Source organism: Pelodiscus sinensis, chromosome 2 (assembly GCF_052426305.1).
Source record: "Pelodiscus sinensis isolate ZL-2025 chromosome 2, ASM5242630v1, whole genome shotgun sequence".
In the NCBI taxonomy this organism is placed as follows: domain Eukaryota; kingdom Metazoa; phylum Chordata; order Testudines; family Trionychidae; genus Pelodiscus; species Pelodiscus sinensis.
Window position 1 is genome coordinate 14,256,705 of NC_143053.1, and position 20,781 is coordinate 14,277,485.

A 20,781-nucleotide genomic window follows, 5' to 3' on the forward strand; every position below is an offset into this window, starting at 1 on the left:
TTCCCAAAAGGAAAGCCCAAGACTGGGAAGGGGAGACAATCTGGTGTTGGGTCCTGGGCTTATATGGAGTTTCCTGCATGCTGCCTCCTCCTTTGGGGCATGCTGAGTACTGCAGCTCCCAGGAAATCTCTAGTTCCCTCCCACTCCTCTCTAGTAGTGCCTTATGTTTGTGAGCTGCACTTTCTTGGGTCTAGCGGCCCCCTATTGGTGGCCAGCAGCACTCAGCCCATATCTGAGCGGGTGGGAGGGGTGTGTGTGTGTGAGAATTTCTGCACACAAAATATTAATTTCTTTTCCAAGTCTGCATGTTCAGTGGCACAGAATTCACACTACCAATACCAGGGGCTTCCTTTCAGCCTATTTTCTGCCCGCAGAGTATTCTTAAATGTTTTGGCAATAGTTGCCATTCCCCAGTGTCTTCTAGATATAAATGTTTTGCTCTATCTGGACAATTGGTTGATTGGGGCAGATCATATCAGGGAGTGTTGGTGACCATAAATGTGACCTGTTCTCCCCAGAGGACATCCTTACAAGAAATGACGTTGAGAGTCTTGTGAAGAGCATAAAATGATATTGACCTCTTTTTTAGCTAACAACTGAAATTTCTGAGGAATCGTCCACCCAGTATCTGCACATCACAGACACTGAAGATGTTCAAGGAACTCAAGCTGCTGTAGCTGCATTACAGGATCTGCGATATACCTCAGAGAATGGTAAGGGATATTTTTCGGTGAAAATGGTAATCTAGATCATCTTTTCATTAGAATTGCCAGCCCTTGCAAGGAAATATTTATTCTTCTGTTTTGCTTTTACTAAAGTAGTTTACAGTATTAGTACTTCACTACCATGCAAAGAGATGTAAACATTTCCTTGTAACGTCATACACCATGATTTTAAAAGGACAAGATCAAGTGTCTGGGACCACAGTGTGGTCTTCCATAAAGCTGTTAGAAACTGATTAGACATGTTGACCAATTTTTTTTTTCATTTTTCATCCATCTTACTGTTGATAGAAATTATAAATAATAGCACTGCACACCCAAACCAACGTGCACACACCTATGTATACCGCGGTCATCAATAAATCATCAACATTTATTACAGCAGTGATTTGACCTTACTATGGTATTTGTAGAATGTTCTTTATGAATTATTGAAAATATCATGGCAGAAACAAATATCATGGCAGAATAAATGTTGAATGTTTAATTATAATCCTCTAGATGACATTTTTTGCCTTGCTGCTAGAGCAGGCATAAGCAAAATACGGCTCGCAGGCCAGAACTGGCCCACTAAGCCACCAGATCCAGTCCGTGGAGACAGTGGGGAACTCCAGGCAGGCTCCCCAGCTTGCTCCGCACACCATACAGAAAAGCGGCTGCAGGGCTCTATTTCTGTTTTTGAAACTGGAGGGGAGGGAGGAAGTTTTAGGAGCCACCCCACCCCCAGCACATTCCCATTGGCCAGTTTCTGGCAGAAACCAGCCAATGCGAGCTGCTTGTTGGAGTAACAGACAGCCAAGAAGAATCTCACCCCCTTTCCTTGGCTCAGTTATTCATGAAGCACGTGGCCAGGCAAGCAGGCTGGCTGGGAAACATTTTAAACTCTGCAGGCAGATATGCTAGTTTGGCAGCTGGCAAGTAAGACTCTTGGCCACAGCCTGCTTCTGGCACCCCAGCCTTTTCCTGCCCCAACTCTCTGCTCCCCTCCCCCACTCAACATACCCAAATTCTCTGTCCCTCTCTTACACCCATACCCCCTCCCAGATCTGGAACCCCAATCCCCTGCACCAGATCACAATCCCCTCCTACCCTAGGTCACATTCCAAACCCCTGGATTCCAGTCCCCTGCCCTAGGTCAAAACTGCCTGCTTCATCCCAACTCCCTCCCAGACTCCAGTCTCCCTCCTGCACCCCAGTCCCTCACCCCAAACTCCCTTCTGCACCCAATCTCCATCCCAGACCCTGCATCTCCTCCATTAATATCCTGAAAGAGTGAGGCCCTCAACCACTTTCCAAAATCTTGGAGTGGCCTCCTGTCAAAAATAATTCCCCACCCCTGTGCTAGAGTCAACCAGCCAGCAGAGGACCTACAGGTGAATAGTTGACCTATCATACATATTCTCTCTTAATTATGATGATACACAAACAAGGAACCAACTCACATTGTATTGTATTAATGTGTCATGTAATATATATAATATTAATACAACGTGAGTTGGTAGATACCGATACAGACACACTCCCTCTGAGGAGTGTCCTCTTTTTTGAAAGTTCAGATATAGTAACCCTAAAGTAACCCTGCCAGAGCTGTATTGGTTTGTGTTTGGAAAAAAAAACCAGGGGAGCACTAATTAATGTTTGCCAAATGAAAAATCAGGAGGAAAAAGGGAAAGTTTGAAGCTTCCAAAAGTACTAAAATGGCAGAGCTGGGTCTGTGGGTATGTGTTCAATGAGAAGATAAACAACGGTCTCTGTGACGCTGCTTATCAGAGTACTTATCACAAGATCCCATTTTTGCAGAGGATCTATTGCAATGAGGTCGTATAAATCATTCTTGAAATGTACATTGCTGACCTGAACTTGGAGAGATTATAGGTTTGGGTAACATATTTTGTTTGTTAAATATGTTAAATTGGTAGCAAAATGGAATTTTCAAGCACATTAAATCAGGATGTGCTACCGACAATTTATTTTTCCCCAGTGAGAATTCTGAATGAGTCAGAGGAATACGTTGTGAATCTTTGCTTATTCATGTATACCTTTAAATTTCAAATAAGCTCAACATGGTTTAAGTTTAAGTATAAAGCTTTCAAAACACATTTTGTTAGATTAGTGATTCAAACTTTGTTCAAAATATTTGTTTGACGTATTTCCTTTGGAAAAACTTGAAGAGAAGTAAGATCTTATCCATCATCTTGTTACACAGTCACAATCTAGAACAAATTAAAAACAAATTAAAATAAGGTGAAATAATTTTCACTTCCCTCAATAAAATACTGAATAATACAAATAACAGCATGTCAACTTCTTCATATTTGGAACTAAGTTATATTGATCATGTTCTCTCCTAAGTGGAGTTTGGAGTCAGGGACTTAGTTACAGCCCCCTTTATGTTGTGAGCTGATCTGCCCCTGCCCTTGAATGAATTACAGCAGCCTAGTGGATGCTCTAACATATGCAGACTGAGTATCAGCATAACATAGTCTGTCCCGTTCTTTCCTTCCAGAGAATTCTAAAGGCAGGTCTACACTATGGAGGAAGATCAGCTTAAGGTACGTAATTCTAGCTACATAAATAACATAGCTGGAGTCGACGTACCTTAAGCTGAGTTAGGGCTCTGTCCTGACTCTGGAAAATCAACTGGAGAAACAATCCCATCAACCTCTCTTGGTACTCCTCACTGTTGTGAAGAGTTCCAATGCTAACGGGTGCAACCTCAGTGTTTGATTTAGCAGGTCTTTACTAGATCCGCTAAATCGAACATTGGAAGATCAACCACCACAGTGATCTTTCCAGTATTGTAGACGTTCCCTAAAATGCAGATAGGTAGGTAGCTGGTGCAGAGATAGGAATTCCTCCTCACAAAAGGAATTTTGTACTGACTTGATGTGGTCTTGTTCTGTCCCCTTCATGATGCTAAAGGGGCATAATCTGAGGTTTTTTTTTTTTTTTTTTTTTGTAAACTGACTATTCCTCTGGCAGAGGCTCACACTGAGAAAATGAAAACGTGTGGCAAAAACCGCTGTACAAATAGAGCAACCAGGCATGACAATTCATTTTCCCCTACAGCAGCACATTACTTACAAGGGTGGTTGTTGTAGGTTGAGAGGCACTGCAGATGTCAATGGTAGACGAGCAGTATACAAAATAGCTATCCTGCTTATAACTTACAAGTTCAAATTCTGTTAAAGCTGAACCCTGAGCAGTACTCATTTGGAGTCAGAAAGCTTTGTAGTTTATAGTTACTGCTGTATGTTCTCCCTATTGATTATTCAGTCAATAAGGTCTTTTAGATCACTTTCAGATATGGTTAACAAGGAACTATGCAGTTCAATTTGTCCATCCTGTTCCTGAGGACACTTATTTTGTGAATACTTTCTCCCCTGAATCCACTATTAAAATGTCATGTTATCGAGCTGTTATAATATATAGCAAGTGGAGGCGGAGGGAGGCCAGAAAGAGAAGAGCTTTGGAGCACTTTGGTGCACTGTAGCCTTAGAGCTGTCTTGGCTGTAATTGTCTTGTGCCCATTGTCTTTCTGATAAGGTGAAAGACTTGACCCCACAGCTGTAAACATCCTTCAGCAAATCATTGAGTTGGGGTCAGAGACTCATGATGCTGCTGCTGTTGCTTCTGTAGTTACCATGGCACCTGGAACTGTTACAGTGGTAAAGCAGGTAAGAGCTCCTCTGTTTCTTAGAATACATACATTTTATTCTCTCTTTTTTTTTCATGGACTATGTATTTTTTTCACAAAGGTAACTTCTCTTTCTTTTAATGAGAATACAGTAAAGGCCAATTTTTGAATAAGAATTAGAGGTTTCGATATTTTACTGTAGGTGGAATTTTTTCCTGTGTGCATAATGGTTGGATATTTGTGCATAATAGTTGTTTATTACTTTCCCTGTGTGAAGTTCCAGCTCTTTTTCAATGTAAGATGTTGAAAAATCTTACTTTCAGGGTTTTTAGAACAAAACTGAAAGTAGTTGGTTAGTAAATGTATTTAGTATGTCTTTATTTTGCATTAAGCTGAGGTAGCATTAGCTCTTAGACACCTGTTTGTTTGTTTGTTTGTTTGTTTGTTTGTTTGTTTGTTTGTAAAATGGCTGTGAAAGGAACATCTTTTGTATTCCCCTGTGTTAGTTAGCTGTACTGATATTTGTGATAAAAAATAAGGGTTTTTTTTTGTTTTTTATTTTATTAATTGACTTCTTTTCACACACTTTAAGCACTATAGGACCAACACCGGTCAGGTCTTCACTGATTTGCTAACTCAAGTGTTGCCCCTAACTCAAGTCCTATCCACACACAAAACCACTTAACTGGAATGCAGTGGTGCTTGTAACTCAAGCTGACTAGCCCTTACAGCTGTTAACATAAGCACTGATCCTGTATCAAATTCTAGAATCCTTTTGCTCCCACTTTCTTGCATCTTTTTCAATATTTCCATTGTCCTAGAAATATAAAGAACCAATTGTGTCCTGAACTGAGATTGCACAGTTTTTTAGTAATTTGTGTTATAGATTCAAAATCTTTCCCTAGATTTACTGTGAAGTCTACTTGTTTGTCTACCAATTTAACTGCTTGTCCATAAGAATACTCTTTATTTCCAGTATCAATGCTGATAAGCTTTTGCTGATAATATATATAATTCTGTATATTTAATGTAATATTATCTGGCCTCTTGTTCATTTTCTCACCAGTGAATGGCTTTTAAGATTATAATCCAGTCAATTTTTCTTGATATTTTAAAAATTCTAAACAGTATTAACCAGACTCTGCCGAGTCCTCTGCTATTTGCCTTACCATGGACAACAGAAAAGCCTTGAACAGCAAAAAATGTTTTAAAGCTGGCTTGAGCCTGATGGTTTGTCAGCTTATAATTGCTCTGAATTCCTAACTGTTCTCCAGTTGTGAAAATTTTCTTTCACACTCTGTCTTAAGACCTTGATTTTCTTGTGTCAATTGTGGGACGGTGACAGAGTTAATCAGGCTTACATGTCTGAGAGAGCCCTACCTCCACAGTCCTGCTGGCCATGCTCCAACTGGAGGGCAGGTATAAAGACCAGTGGAACAGCTCAGGCAGGGCTGACCACCGAGAAAGAAGGAGCTGCTGCTGCAGGGAAGGATACAGATGGACCGAACCACAGAGACCAGCCAGCAGGGAATGGCTGGAGAAGCCTTAAGCCTGGAAAGAACGGAGGAGGAAACCGCCTGCTGTGAACCGGGTAGAAAGTAGCCTGGGTGGGGAGTTGGATCCCCGAGAGCTCAGCATGTGGTGGGCGGATTCCCCATTGAGCTAATGGTGGGATGAACCCACCACTGACAAGGCCCTGGGCTGGGACCTGGTGGAGAGGGGGTTCCCCCCCCCCCACACACACACATTGTTATATACTAGCATTATTACTTTCCACTGTCTTTCCTGGGTTGTCTTCTCCCAGTAGAAAAGTTGGAACACTCAGTCTTTTATGCTTGATCCCTTCACATAACACACGAACTAGGGGTCACCCACTGGTTTGGCCCAGTATGGCTGTTCTTATGGGCTAGGCGGTGTATAGCCCCACATGTGACTCCTGGAGTTACATGACTGAATCAAAATCTTAAGCTTTCATTTAGAAAGTTTTATTCGCAACCCTCATGGTCACAAAGAAAATGTGACCCAAGTGTAACTTAATTCCAGCAGAAGGCCTGAAATTGTAGGGCCTAAAGATGAGAACTGGTACCATTCCGCTTAACTCTGCCCCCCAAAAGAGCAGCCCATGACAGGGTGAGGTTATGGCATAGGTTTGAAGCCATTGAAGGGCCTATGTGGGTTGTGCCTATGGTCCTCAATTGCATTCGTTCAACCCTTACTGACAGCTAGTGTAAAAATATTATCAAGCGTAGGAGAATGTTGATATCTACACTGAGAAAAATTGATTGTGTGACAGCTATGAAAATGTACAGCTTACTACCAGGAAATATAATATGCATTCTTAAATGCCCGAGAAGAAACCAAGATGTCAATGTGGAGCATTAGCAATAGCATCTGAAATTGACAAGACTCTATTCTGCAGCTCTGACAGCATTAAGGGAACAGACACTCAGTCTTGTCAGTTTCAAGCCACTTCGGCATTAATGCTCCCATCAGAATATTATCCAGGAGAAGATCCGATGAGAAGCTTTCTTTGTGGTGCAGAGCTTGAGTTGTTATGGAGCTGTTAAAGGGAGGATAGAGAGACAGTAGTGAAACAGAGAAATAGATTGGAAAAAGAGGGAGGCTTAGAATTGTTTATTTTTCCCAGAAATATTATTCCAGTAAATCAGCATTTTCTAAGAACAATAAAAGCAAATTCTGTGTTTTCTAAAACATTGATTTGATTCCATTTTTTAACTAGAAGTTTGAAAGGTGGAAATAAAAAAAGATCCAAGTCTTGAACCCCAGAAAGAGGGGTTTTACTTAATTTTCACTTTTGCAAAATCACAATGTTTTTGTGTTAAAAGTGTATACACAAGTACAAGAATACGCTATTCATATACTAGGATTAATGCACACTAGTATAGGACAATGTGAATCCTAAAAAGATCTACATTTTAAAAATCCATACTACATTGATATGGTCACTAGGGATGTTAACAGGTAGCTGGTTAACCAATTACATGGTAAGCATCACCCTTCTTAATAAATGGTTAACCAGTGGCCCAGCCAGGCTAGAGCAGCCCCCTGCCAGTTGTTGTATAAAGCCTCTGTCCGAGCTATTACTTGATTTACACATACGTTTTCTGAAAATGTTCTTCCAACACATGCCTTAGAGAATGACAAAATCTGCTGCTGACTGCATTGCTGTGTACACTGTTTCAGAGGAGGGGGGTAGTTGTCTTCTATGTCACTTTATTACTGATGATTTGTAGATGATTAAGATGGAAATTGTTCTCAGTCAGTTGTGCTTTCCAAGGTACCTTTGTGTAACCATTGAGCTTTGAAGCTTTATAATTGTTTCTTTGTAACATTCAGTTACTTTGCCTTTTAAATTCTGCAACTTGTAAGATTGTTGAGCTTTGCAACTTTGTAATCTTTGTAACTCTCAGCCGCTTTGCTTTTAACTTGCTCCAAGCTGCATTCCACCCTGTGATAAGAATGTGCATGTGAATGGAGAAGGGAGCTTGTTTGGGGTGAGGAAAACAGCAAGGCTAACCACATGGAGCCAGGAGCCAGGTGGTGACTAAGGTAAACCATCCCTGACAGGTGTTTGTCCAATCTATTGCATAAAAAGCTCGTTTCACAACCTCCCTTGGAAGCCTCTTCATGATAGTTACAAAGGTTTTCATAATATCTAAGCTAAATCTCCCTTGCTGCAGATTAAACCCATTACTTCTTGTCCTGCCGTCAGCTGACATGGAGAACAGCTGATCACGGTTATCTTTATAGCGGCCAGTAAGAATGGTATCTGTCTTTTCTCATAAACATTCTTATTTTGTAAACAGTACTAATAGGACAGGTTTTTTTTTTTAAGTTATAATTTTTGTTACAATCCTCCAGATTCTTTCCAATTTGTCCACTTTTTTCTTAAGAAGCGGCACAAAGAACTGGACTTGGTACTCAAACTGAGGCCTCATGAGTGCTGAGTACAGCAGGACAGTTGCATCTTCTATCTGAGTGTTTCTCAACTAGTGGTACGAGTACCCTTAGGGGTATTCGATAGATGTCGAAGGGGTACATCAACACAACTGACATTTGGGCTATGTCTAGACTGCAGGCTTCTTTCGAAAGAGGCTCTTTCGAAAGCATCTTTCGAAAGAGCCTCTTTCGAAAGATCGCGTCTAGACTGCAGGCGGATCTTTCGAAAGAGAAATCCGCTTTTTCGAAAGAGAGCACCCAGCGAGTCTGGATGCTCTCTTTCGAAGACGGCCTCTTTACATTGAAGAACGCCTTCTTTCGAAAGAGGAACTTTCGAAAGAAGGCGTTCTTCCTCGTAAATTGAGGTTTACCGCCATCGAAAGAAAAGCCGCATTCTTTCGAAATAATTTCGAAAGAACGCGGCTTGAGTCTGGACGCAGGGGAAGTTTTTTCGGGAAAAGGCTACTTTTCCCGAAAAAACCTCTGAGTCTGGACACGGCCTTGGAGAAAACTGATTTTTTGTTCTAAGTTTTACAGCGCTTTATTATGTTTGTACTTTTTATCGCCCGCCCGAGTACGATTCAGTTGTTTAAACAAATGTGTTACAATGGTAGAAAAAAAATTGTGTGTCTGAAAACTGTAGGTACTGAGGGTACTTATAATTTATTTTTAAAAGGGGTACTTTATTTTAAAAAAATAGTTGAGAAACCCCTTTTAATACACCCAGAATATCTGACTTTTTACAATAGCATCACATTATCTCATATTCAATTTGTGATGTCATTCCTCGATACCTTTCATTAGTACTACCACATAGCCAGCTGTTCCCCCATCTTGTAGTTGTGCATTTGATTTTCATTTCCAAAGTGAATTTCTCTGCACTTGTCTTTATTGAAATCCTTCTTGTTGATTTCAGATGAGTTCTTTAATTTGTCAAGGCCATTTTGAATCATGTCCTCCAAAATTGTTGTAGCCCATCTCAGATTCATGTCACGTACAAATTTTATAAGCTTATTCCCCACTCCATTATCCAAATCATCCTTTCATAAGTGCTGGTGTCCCCGAAAGCTCTAGATTTCCGCACATTATAGTGGAGATTTACAAAGCATACACCTTAAAAGTCCAGGCATTTGTATACTATGCATAAAGAGTCCCTGTTTAGTGTCTTGGCTAACAAAGCTTTCAGTTGAAGTGTTCTAAGGCAGAGATTCAGTAATCTTGTGTACTTTTAAAGGGGCATAAAGGTCTTTTTTCAAGAAGTGTCCCTCTGGCCACACCATGTCAGGATGTGCACATATCCATGCAGTCTTGATTGTTATCAGAAGATGGGTCGTAGTGGTTGGAGTTCAAATTCTAGAGCCATAGGCTGAGTCTGAATTAGACAAATAGATTCATCAATTGTTATTAGCCAATATGGTTGGGGACACAACCTCTTTCCTTCAGCTGTCCCATAATCTCCAATTTCCAGAAGCTGGGACTTCTGAGGACAACAGAGGATGGATCACTTGAAATTGCCCTGTTCTGCTCATTCCTTCTGAAACATCTGGCACTGGCCAATGTCAGAAGAAAGTATACTAGGCTAGATGGACCACTGATCTGACGCAGTGTCGCTGTTCTTATTTTCAAGTGGCGATTTTCTTATGTGTTCAGATTTGTGCATAAACAGCCATAAATCAACTTCTTGCTTGAGTCCAAATTCAAATAATTCTCTTTGCATCAGTTTTTCATCCAACAGCTTATTCAAGTTTCTATCCCCATGTCAAGTTTCAGCTCAGGATATTTCACTATTCATATAATGCTGGTGGATTCTCTTGTTCAGCTTTTCAGTTTACTTTTATTGAAATACTGATTCATGCCTGGGTCTAAAATATGGGAAAGTAGAGCAACAATCTTTAGTTTCTCCCATCTTAAATAAACCCACACTTGACCGCCTCTTCTATTATCACCCCATCTCCTTTTTCACATGCATCTTTGAACTCATTGAACATGCTGTTTACTGCCACTATCTTGAGCTAATTTCTATTTCTCTCCTAGAGCCTCTCCAAGACAATTTCTACCACTTGCAATCTGCTGAAACAGCACGTGCTAGTCTCTAATGACCTCTTTCCTAGTCAAATCTCAGAACCAGTACTCCACCCTCATCCCTTCTTGACTTGTGAGTCTCTTTGGGTAGTATCAGACATGTGATTCTTGAAATCTTGTTCCTTGACTTCCATGTCTCTAACCTCTCCAATTGCTTCTTCCGTGAATCCTTTGTAGGATCATTTCATCCTCCTCCAACTTTCTGAGAGGAGCCATGAGGCTCTGCTTTTGCCCCCACTCCTCCCTTCTCCCTGTACGTCTTATCTCAAGTACTCTCACTGCAAACAAATTCAGCTACCATCTCTATGTTAACAAGTCACAGATCTAAATTTCTGTCCTGTCTAGGCTAACACATTATCTTTAAGTTTTTCCTTAAAACTCTCCTTTGCTTTGATACATTCACACATTTTGACACTGGTTTAGGCTGCTGGAGTGCTAAGTGTTTATCATCTTGACCGGCATTGCCTTGTTTCCTCATATTCCCACCCTCAATCTGTCTGCATCCATCTATAGTCTCTTGTCTAATACTTGTAAGCTCTCTGGGGCAAGTACTATCTTTTTGTTCTGTGTTTGTGCAGCACAAAGCACAACAGAATCCAGTCTGTGACCTGGGATTCTTAGTTGTTATGGTAATACAAATAACAGGAGAAAGTTGTTCCATTATCTTTTTTTCTTCTTCCTCCCATCCCAAAACTACTTGGTAGATTAATCTCCCTACTATTGCTGAACCTGTTTGTCAGAGACTGAAGAGGGATGGCAGGAGACAAATCGCTTGATCATTGTCTTCGGTCCACCCTCTCTGGGGCACCTGATGCTGGCCACTGTCGGCAGACAGGATACTGGGCTAGATGGACCTTTGTTCTGACCCAGTACGGCCGTTCTTATGTTCTTAGAGTGGCCCTAAATCAAAACGGGACAGAATGCTTAGCTGTTTTCTAATTTAGCATGATAAGCACTTGAGTTTTAGTATAAAATCCCCTTATAGTATTGTTAACTGGGAACTAACTATACATGCCACAGTATTCCCATTGTATTGGCTTTTCCCCCAAGTTGGATTTAAAAAAAAAAAAAAAAGCATAAGAAAATATTGGCTTTTCAATCATTTCCCCCTTTTATTTTGTTTCTTCCTTCCTCTCATTTCTCTGCTAGCAAGATTCCTGTAGATCCCTGGCCCCACAGGTCAAGACTGGTCTTCCCTGGTGCAACCCCTAGGGATGATAGCAATGCAGACACCCTCTGACCTCAGAAGGGAATCCATCTCTAGATGCAGCTGGCCCTGCTGTCACACAGGAGGTGTAAACTGCATTCTCTGCACCATGAGGGGTTAATGCAAGCACCTGATTTCTAAAGAAACTTTTTTACATATCCATTGTACTTGAATGTGGAGCTGTCTCTTCCCCTCCTCCCATCATTGTCTCAGTTCTAGGGATTCCTCCCTTAATATCACAACATTTAAAAAGTAAATGTGGCACCCCTGGTTTGCTTGAAAGACTGTGTCAATTTTCCCCTTCCCCTTCTTCTCATTATTAACAATGAGGTTCACATGATTAAACCCCAGGACAGGGCTACCCAACTTTAGAAGCCCCGGAGGCCACAGTGATACCCACAGCACATGCCGAGGGTCACAACTTAAGTGTGGCTGCATATACATGCAAATATATATGCAAATAGCTTTCACAGTGACGGACATGAATACAAAGCTTAAGCCGTGGCGTTGGACCCAAACGTAGCCAGTGTGAGCCAGTCAGAACCTCTCAGGCTCTGCCCACAAGGCTTAGCGGTCAGCACTTCCCACAGTGCCCATGCGCTCCTAGCACCTCCTCCCTGGAGACTAGAAATGCCGACACCCTGTACCTGTTTATTCCAGCCAGACCATCCGCTTAAATCTTTCAGTGCTCTCCCAGCCTGGGAGACGCCTCGCTGTTGTGGAGCGTGTTCCCAGTGGAGGCCATGTTCAAAGGATCCCACCCGTGGGCTGCGTGTTGAGCCCCATGTAAACCCAAACCGCAGCATGGGCCGCAAATAAATGAGCCCAGGCCGTGTGTTGAGTAGCCCCGCCCTAGTTTGAAAACAAATAAAGCTATGTGTATTCTGATTAAGGGTTTTTCTTTAAAGCAAATTGTTTTGCTTGACCCTTCTAAAGCGCATGCAACAAAACAAGGAGACTGTAGGCAAGAAACCAACCACAAACTGGTTGCTCTTATTATTCTGGTGTCATTTGTAGTTCAAGGATGGAGATATATTCTTTTCTTTTACTTATCAGTAGTTTATTTTATTATGGTATTGTGAGATTTATTTAAATGATTATGTGGCTAATACTTTATTTGTTTAGTCCAGTTTTGGGTCTGGAATTAATTGATTCAATTTACTTAACCATACTTATATGTGACTTATAGGCACATACACACAGCTTTTTTTTTTTTTTTTTAGATATATGTACTTGGAGTAAAATCCTGGTCCCAATGAAGCCATTGGGAATTTTATCTTGAGATTGGGACTTAGCCCGTAAAGCATATCTGTGCAGGTACCAAATTGATTGAATAAGGTAGCAGGGCATATCATCAAATTCCTGTTACCATTTGTTAAGGCATGATAAAAAGGACTAGATGTCTTTCAGATGCCTCTCAGACAGAAAAGAGGTCATGGTTGCTAGCCTTGGGGAAAATGTACATGGCCCTCCCTCTTACCCCCCCCCCCCCACACAAAATTGGAAGTGTCATCTCCATTCTTTTTGATGGCAGCAGCCCCACTATCTCTCCTATTTGAGGGATATAAATTAACCTTCTGAAAAGTTTATATACCCCGTGGAACAAAATAGGGACCAAGTCGAATGCCTGTAAACACTGAACTGATTTGAAATGTAAATATCCCAGTAACAGCAATTTGTCAAACTAAAAGGGTGATGGATGGTTGTCCCAAAGAGATACCAAAAGCTAGGAACACAAGAATAAGGGCACTAAGTCATCTTTACTTTGCATGACCAGGACAGTAAAACACATGAATAAAGGGAGATGGGATAGTTAATTTAACTTTTTTTATGTGCCGTGTTCATTTCCAAAGACTATAATTGAATAAGTATTAGATTGTTGTCATTGAATTCAATGAGATTCTGTTTTCATTTTCATGTCAAATCTGTTTTATTTAGGTGCATGCTCAAGACTCTGCTAAAAATTGTGTATGGGTTTGATTTAGGGAAACTAAAACAAAGCAACCCAAACTCCATTCAGATTGCATTAAGCTTACTTCCAGCTGTCAATGAATGTAATGTCACTTTCCTAAAATGAGCCCCAGTCGTAGAAGATTGTGCGTGCTGCAGGAATAAAGCTTTACGTTGGAGGGAACTAGAATATTAAAAGCTCTGTTTTTTTTTCTAAATGCTACTTCTATCCAGCATTGCTGCTGTTTGTGTGCAGGTTTCACAGCCAGATGTGGGATTTTAATTGCTCTGCAAACTCAGCTCTGTCCAAATCTCTAGTGTTAAATAGTACATTTTGTACGGTGCTCTTCCTTTCATACTGGATCAGCTACTAGTGATTAGTCTCATGAGAGGAGGACATGATCATGCCAATGAAGATTTCAATCTCGATTCATTTCTCTCTACAAAATTTAAGGATTCATCTTTAAAAAAAAAAAAAGTCAGCCTTTTCTCTTTGTAGCTATTCTTCCAAAGTGGTGCTGAAGATGTGGAATGCAGGTGAACAGTGGTGCTGAAGGGGTGGAATGCAGGTGAACAGTGGTGTGAATATTTTGCAAATGGACTTGGCCTTTTACCTTTCAAAAACTTAGGCCAAGATTTTCAGTAGTGACCATTGAGCCTATTCTGAGATACCTTAAATAGGGCTGATTTTCAGACAGCAGGTGCAGAGTCTTTTAACATGTTTCAAACTAGTCACTCAAAATCACTTCCCATTCTATAAAAATGTTGGCTGTAGCTCTCAGTTTCAATTATTTAGAGCTGATGGTTTTAGCAGTGACACTCAGCTGTTCAGAACCTGAATACAGTAGGAGCACGTCTCTGCACCCCCCAACTCTGTAATTCAACCTAACTTGTCATCCTTACTGAGGCAGAGCTTCATTTGAACTCGGAGAACCAACTTGTACTCTCAGCAGGTACCTTGTCATACGCCATTAAGGTAAATAACAATAGCAGGAATTTTTATGAGTTAAATCCTTTTCCAGATGGAATCCCATGTATTCTCATTAGTGTATCACAGATACACAGACAGTGGGCCTCCTTTGGATAATTTTAACATCTGAACTTCTTTGTCTTTGTTTGACTTTGACAATCTTTTCTATACAAGAAAGCATGATGCACGTAGGGCTTCTAGCCTTGCCCACTTCTACCCCTAGGACTCAAACACATGCTGCAAATCTTCATTGTAGAGGTTTTTTCCCCACAAGTAGTGGGGGTAAGAGTAATGACCTTCCGGCTTTTTGTTGAACTCGATTGTTTCATATTTAACACTTCCCTAACACTGTAATAGGCATGAGAGTTGGAAAAAAGTGTATTAGGTTACTACCCCACCCATCTGCTAATTCTGCCAACCAGCCCTTTTTCTAATCTGCTTAATTTTGTAGAATCTATGCTTTGTACATGGGTGACTCTCCCCCTCCCTTTCTTCTTCTAACTTGCTGCTGTTTTGAATATATTTCATGTTACCATCAGATACTATCCCCAGAGAAGCAAGTGTCTGACTTTTGCACTGTAGTACACAATGGGATGCAAGAAAATGATAATGTATCAATCATTTGTTATCACATCTTTTATTATGCCTTGTGTGTTTGCCTGAAATGCTACGGACTTGTGCTTTGTATCCTGGGATCTGTCTGAGCTAGCATTACTCCCATTTGTCCAGGTTCTTGTTATAAGTAGGGGATTTATAGATATACTTGGTGATATGAGACTAGCATTCATTGCAGAATGAATATCACCTTGTACAACTTCTGTCAGTTACCTTCTTCCAGTGTGAAATAAATTATAATTTATCTCTGGGGGGTCATTTTACAAAACATTTGTTCAGGTTAAATGAAACAGAAACAAGCTTGAATAAAAAAGGAGACAATCTACATTAATTATACGGAGCAGCCGACTTGTTTATGGTCCTGCCTACAAATGAAACCAGCCTCGTTATTGAGCACAGCAGTATTATCTAGAAAACATTCTGGAAAAAAAGAAAACCCTGCACTTTTTATTCAGAAAAATTACAATTCCACCCTCTCACTAGTCTGTGGTTTTTTTGTTTGCTTGTTTTTGTTTTGTTTTTTTAATTGAAGAGATTATGCTTGTTGTAAATGACTTAAGTATCTATTACTTTGAACTGTTGATTCAGGACTTTAGATAAGTTCTGCATGTTGTATGGATCTGCTGGTGAATGAAGATCTGTCCTTCAAATTTAATATGCGCTGTGTTACTGATGTGTTTTTGCAAAATATTCCTGGAGCGAACTGGTTGAAATATTCTGAATTAATATTCGTTAACTCATTTTTTTTTGTCAAAATTTTGACAAAAAGGCATGTGCTTTTGTAAAAATGTTAATTTTTCAACATTTCCAAGATTTTGTCTAATATTATATAGGCTATTCTGATGCTAGCTATGTGGAGAGCATTATGGGACAGATCCTTATTTAAATTATGCCACTAGAAATGATGAATGACTTTGATGGAATTACTCCAGTGTTACATGTAAAGATATAACAAATTGTGATAAATTCATGTAGCCAAGGATGCTTACTACCTATTTACAGTATACGTCTGACATCCTTTCAAGAAATACCTGTCTGTTCACCTAATACATGTGCTTTGATCACCACAGGCCCATTTATTTATTGAAAATCTGGAGCTTGTATAAACTCTTTTATTTCCTTTTAGGTGAAAGAAGAGGAGCAATCAGCCAATCACACTGTAATGATTCAAGAGACTTTGCAGCAGGCCTCAGTGGAGCTGGCCGAACAGCATCACCTTGTAGTCTCCTCAGATGAAGTGGAGGGAATTGAAACAGTGACGGTATACACACAGGGTGGGGAGCCCTCTGAGTTCATAGTTTATGTACAGGAAGCTATGCAGCCTGTAGAAGAAGAGACAGTGGAACAATCTGTTCAGGAAATCTAGAAAAAATATTTGTAGGCAATGGCTACAGAATACTGATAAAGCCAAAACCTGATTTTCAGTGAAGACTTAAGGAAGGACATGCTAGCAAAACTTGCAGCTGTTCCCTTTTGCTTTGGTTATTGATCAGGCTGCTGGAATTTGGCCAATAGATAACATTCTGTACATTGAGCCTCATGCAGGCTGCTGAAAAATGTTTATGTTTTTATATTTTCCCGAGGAAATAATCAAACACTTTTAAGAATGTATCTAAATTATATCCTGCAGATCCTCAGAAATATAGTTGGTGAGTTCAAAGCCATTTTTCCCTGGGGTAATAAAACAATAGCTATGTCATCCTGCTACAAAAGGTAAGTAAAAGAAATGTAAAAGAAAAGTGGGCTGATGGAGACTTTGGATAGCTTCCTAGGAGAACTTCCAGGTTTGGTTTTTTAAATTTGATATCTTCCTTTAGTTTCGTATGAACTTCAAGAAGACTGTACACCTAAACTCAGCCATATGGAGTTAGAGGTCATTTAACCTTGCTTCTGGGATTTTCTCAGCAACTTTATCTTTTGAGTGTGTTCTTTTCCTCGTTCATGTTTATTCAGCTATGAATTGTCAAAGAAAGTGCATTACGTGTACAACAGTGTTCCTATTCTAGATCCTGGATGTTCACAATATATAAGCCTATCAACCTGCAAACTCATGCTTAACTTTATTCTACTCATGCTTAACTTTATTCAGCTCAGTCGTCCTCTTCAAGTCAATGGGACTACTCACATGCATAACACTAATCATCTGCATATGAGTTTGCAGAATCAGGACTAAATATGCTAGCCTTAAAAAACATTAAACACACGTGTCTGAATTGTCCGTGCTAAGTTAGTGCAGATTTGGTGCAATGATTTTTTTCCAGCCTTTGCTGCACTGTGCTGTTTCTTTCCGAACATATGGGGGCCACAGCAACCAAGTTGAGTTGTGGCGTTTGTAATATTTGTCCACCATATTGTTCTCCCTTTGCTCACATTGAATAGTGCCTTACTTTTTGAGAAATCCCATTTATTTCAATGGTGACCAAGCTTGAGTGAGGGGCTGGATATTGGCCCAGGTAATTATAAAGAGCTCATGTCTGATGGCAGGATACAACTTAATTATGGAACTGCATAAAAAGGCATTAAACGTGCAGAATAAATTCTGAAATGTTGGAGAAATGGGGAAATAAACCACTCCCACATTCCAAATATACTAGAAATAAAAGTGCTAACAAAATAAAGCTCTGAGCTTAAAACTATGTAGGCCCATGCTACATGTTACATAGGAATACTCTCACTAAAGTCAGTGGGACTACTGTACGAGCCTGCATGTTTGTGGGATTGCTGCCCTGGCAATCAAACAAAGCCCTGAAGTGTAATCGGAAGGCTGTCACAAACTGACGCTGGTATATGCATGTTGCACGATGCTTTGATAGTGTGAAATACTCTCAGCAATATACATTGATTCTGGGTGCCAGTGAGCTGGTGATGATTTGAATATTTGGATAACGAGAACTTTCAGCATCACCTTGAATAATGACTGTCAAGCACCGTGCGGTGATACCAAACCAGTGTGTCAACTCAAAACATGGTGTGTCAACAAAACATGGTTTTGTTTCTAATGGTTCAATACCCTGTATATGCCATAAAAGATTTGTGTTAATATGTATTTAAATAGACATGTTTGTAAATATACTGCTATGATAATGTAAAAGAACTTGTACAAAAATATGAAATGTATACTTAAAGAGTTTAAAGATTCCTAGTCCCTGCCTGTACATAGCTTTAAATTTTCATCTTGGGCCTTGCAGTTATTTCTGATAAAATGTTTTTGTATCTAAGCTATAAAAATGATTAATTATGCAGCATTGTCGTGTTACATTTGTCACTGTGCTTCAGTGGGTCTCAGCTGAGAAGACCAGATTCAGGACAAACTGCTGACAAACAGGGCAGACTCACCCCAACCTGCGGGTCATTCTCTCATGAGAAACATCAAGGCACTAACAAAAATAAACTTGTCTCTCTACACTGGTTAACAAGAAGTCAAAAATAGAGTTTCTGTAGGCAGACTGGTCCCTATTTCACCACCCAGACACTATACTTTATGAAAATGCAGGAAAGATGCTGCCCATGGGCCAGATCTGGCCTGCCAAGCCACTGGGTCTGGCATATGGGCCGCCCCACCAGGACAATCAGTCACAGAGCAGCCAACGCTACTTTAAATGGCTGCCTGTGTAACCCGTGCACCCCCTCTGGCCCTCTGCTCTGGCCTTGGGAGCCGGATCCAAGCAAGCCAGGGGTTGCATCTAACCCCTAGGCCTCAGGTTCCCATGCCTAGTGAAACGAGGTTTACAGGAGCGGTCGACAAAGGCTTCCCCTGTTGACCGATCTGCGTCTTAACTGCTGCACTGTGCCGACAATCAGCTGATCCGGCACAGTGCAGTGGCCATTTTTATTTTAATGAAGCCGGGGATATTTAAATCCCCGCTTCATTGACTATGTTGGGTAGCCTATTTTACATGCCTCTGCCGACAGAAGCATGTAGTCTAGACATATCCCAAGACAGGTGACACACTCAATTGGTGCCTTCAGGTAGCTACCACTGTCCTTTGACGTTTGCCCTAACTTATATTACATTGCAAATGTTCAGTGACTGCTTCGCCTGGAGTCAAGCCCTGGCCATGCCACTGAGGGATGCGCATTATGATCCGTATAACATTTATTGGAATTTGGACCTAGATACCCCAGGCATTTACAGTAGCTTCTTACTGGCAAGTGAAATAAAAATCTATCATCTTGGAGCTAGCTATAGTTGTTATGCCCCAAGTTGCAAACACTTAGGGCCCATCTATACTTACCGCAAGATCGACGCTCCGATCTTCTACCGTTCAATTGATCTTCTAGCGGTCGATTTAGCAGGTCTAGTATAAATCCATAAATTGAATGCTGAGGGCAGCTTACACTGGTATCCTGTTCTCCTCCTTTTGCGCGGAGTAAGGGAAACCGAGAGGAACATTTGCTCCCATTGGCCCCCTGCATTGTTGGACGCTGCCACAGCTCAGCTTAAGATAAGACAACTCCAGCTATGCATTTTTCATAGCTGGAATTGAGTACCTTAAGCTGACCTTCCAGGTCCGGTGTAAACCTGGCCTCAGATACGTGCGTCCCTTTAAGGTCACAAGTAGCTCGCATTAACTTCATGTTAAGAGGACTAGGCCCTTGTCTGACAAACAATGTAACTGTACTAACTAGATACAATGCTTGGTTGAAAACTTTTCCTTTTTTTCCTTAAACATCTACCCAATTTTAAATGGAAGTAGTCAGGAATGACTTGGCAGCCATTTAAAATAACATAAAAGAAATTGATGCATTTAATATATGGACTGCAGTAATCTAGTAACTTAACTTGAAGTTGATTCACAATTAAAATTCATTGTTCATTTACAGAGATGACTCTTGCCAGTACATGAAGGATAGGGAGAAACAGCTGCAAAAATATTTTTCTTTTAAAAATTTTTCAACTACTAGCTCCCTGGCCCATTTGCCATTAAAACCACATTTGGAAGAGCATCAATATCTTAAATGGTAACAGATTCACACTATTAGCACGAACCCTTTCTGAATTAATTAAGCCATTGCTTGCAGTAATATCTGACTGTGGGGGGAAAAATGGAAAAACTAATTTTCCATGCATCACTTACAAATTCTCAAGTAAATTATTTTCAAATAGACTTTGCACATCTACTGTCCATGACAGATTTTTTTTAATTCTAATATATCACTGTCATGCATACCTACAGCAATGTAAGGCTTGAATTGCTTTATAATAGATAACAGTATTTGTACTTCCTGCAACTTGGGGAAGGAAATTACTGTTTAATATTACTAAATATGATGAATTCTACAACAGAAAAATAAACAGATAAATGTATGTAAAGGTTACATTAGCCATTCTGCATTCAGGTGATAGTGTTTATTGGCTTCTCTTCTTTTTTTGTTTCCAAGTCTTATTAACCTAGAATTCCAATCTTCCTTGTAGATATATGTATAAATAATTTAAATAATTCAGCCCCGAACAAGTTGTTGGAGTTGCACAAGATTTAAGATCAGGAAAGAATTTGATCTATCATAGAAAACACACTGATTTACATCAAATTCTTCCTTCTCTTAAGCAAAAATATATTTGAGAGTTTTTCTGTCTGTGAGGGTATGTCTACACTACCCTCCTAGTTCGAACTAGGAGGGTAATGTAGGCATACCG

At 40.3% G+C, this 20,781-nt stretch overlaps 1 protein-coding gene across 6 annotated transcripts in view; it reads left to right on the forward strand.

The window, feature by feature from the left end:
- Window positions 1-18,383, forward strand: part of ZFAT (zinc finger and AT-hook domain containing) — a 254,589-nt gene extending 236,206 nt beyond the window's left edge. For 5 of the 6 annotated variants that reach the window (XM_075920086.2, XM_075920084.2, XM_089776155.1 and 2 more), the window contains 3 exons: window positions 590-713; window positions 4,269-4,399; window positions 16,270-18,383. In XM_075920086.2, the coding sequence (XP_075776201.2) occupies window positions 590-713; window positions 4,269-4,399; window positions 16,270-16,509 (495 nt within the window). In that variant the 3' untranslated portion in view covers window positions 16,510-18,383. Of the gene's footprint in view, window positions 1-589; window positions 714-3,228; window positions 3,275-4,268; window positions 4,402-16,269 lie in introns of those variants that run through there. The other variant, XM_075920090.2, reaches the window with a different exon arrangement.
- Window positions 18,384-20,781: the final 2,398 nt, after the last annotated feature.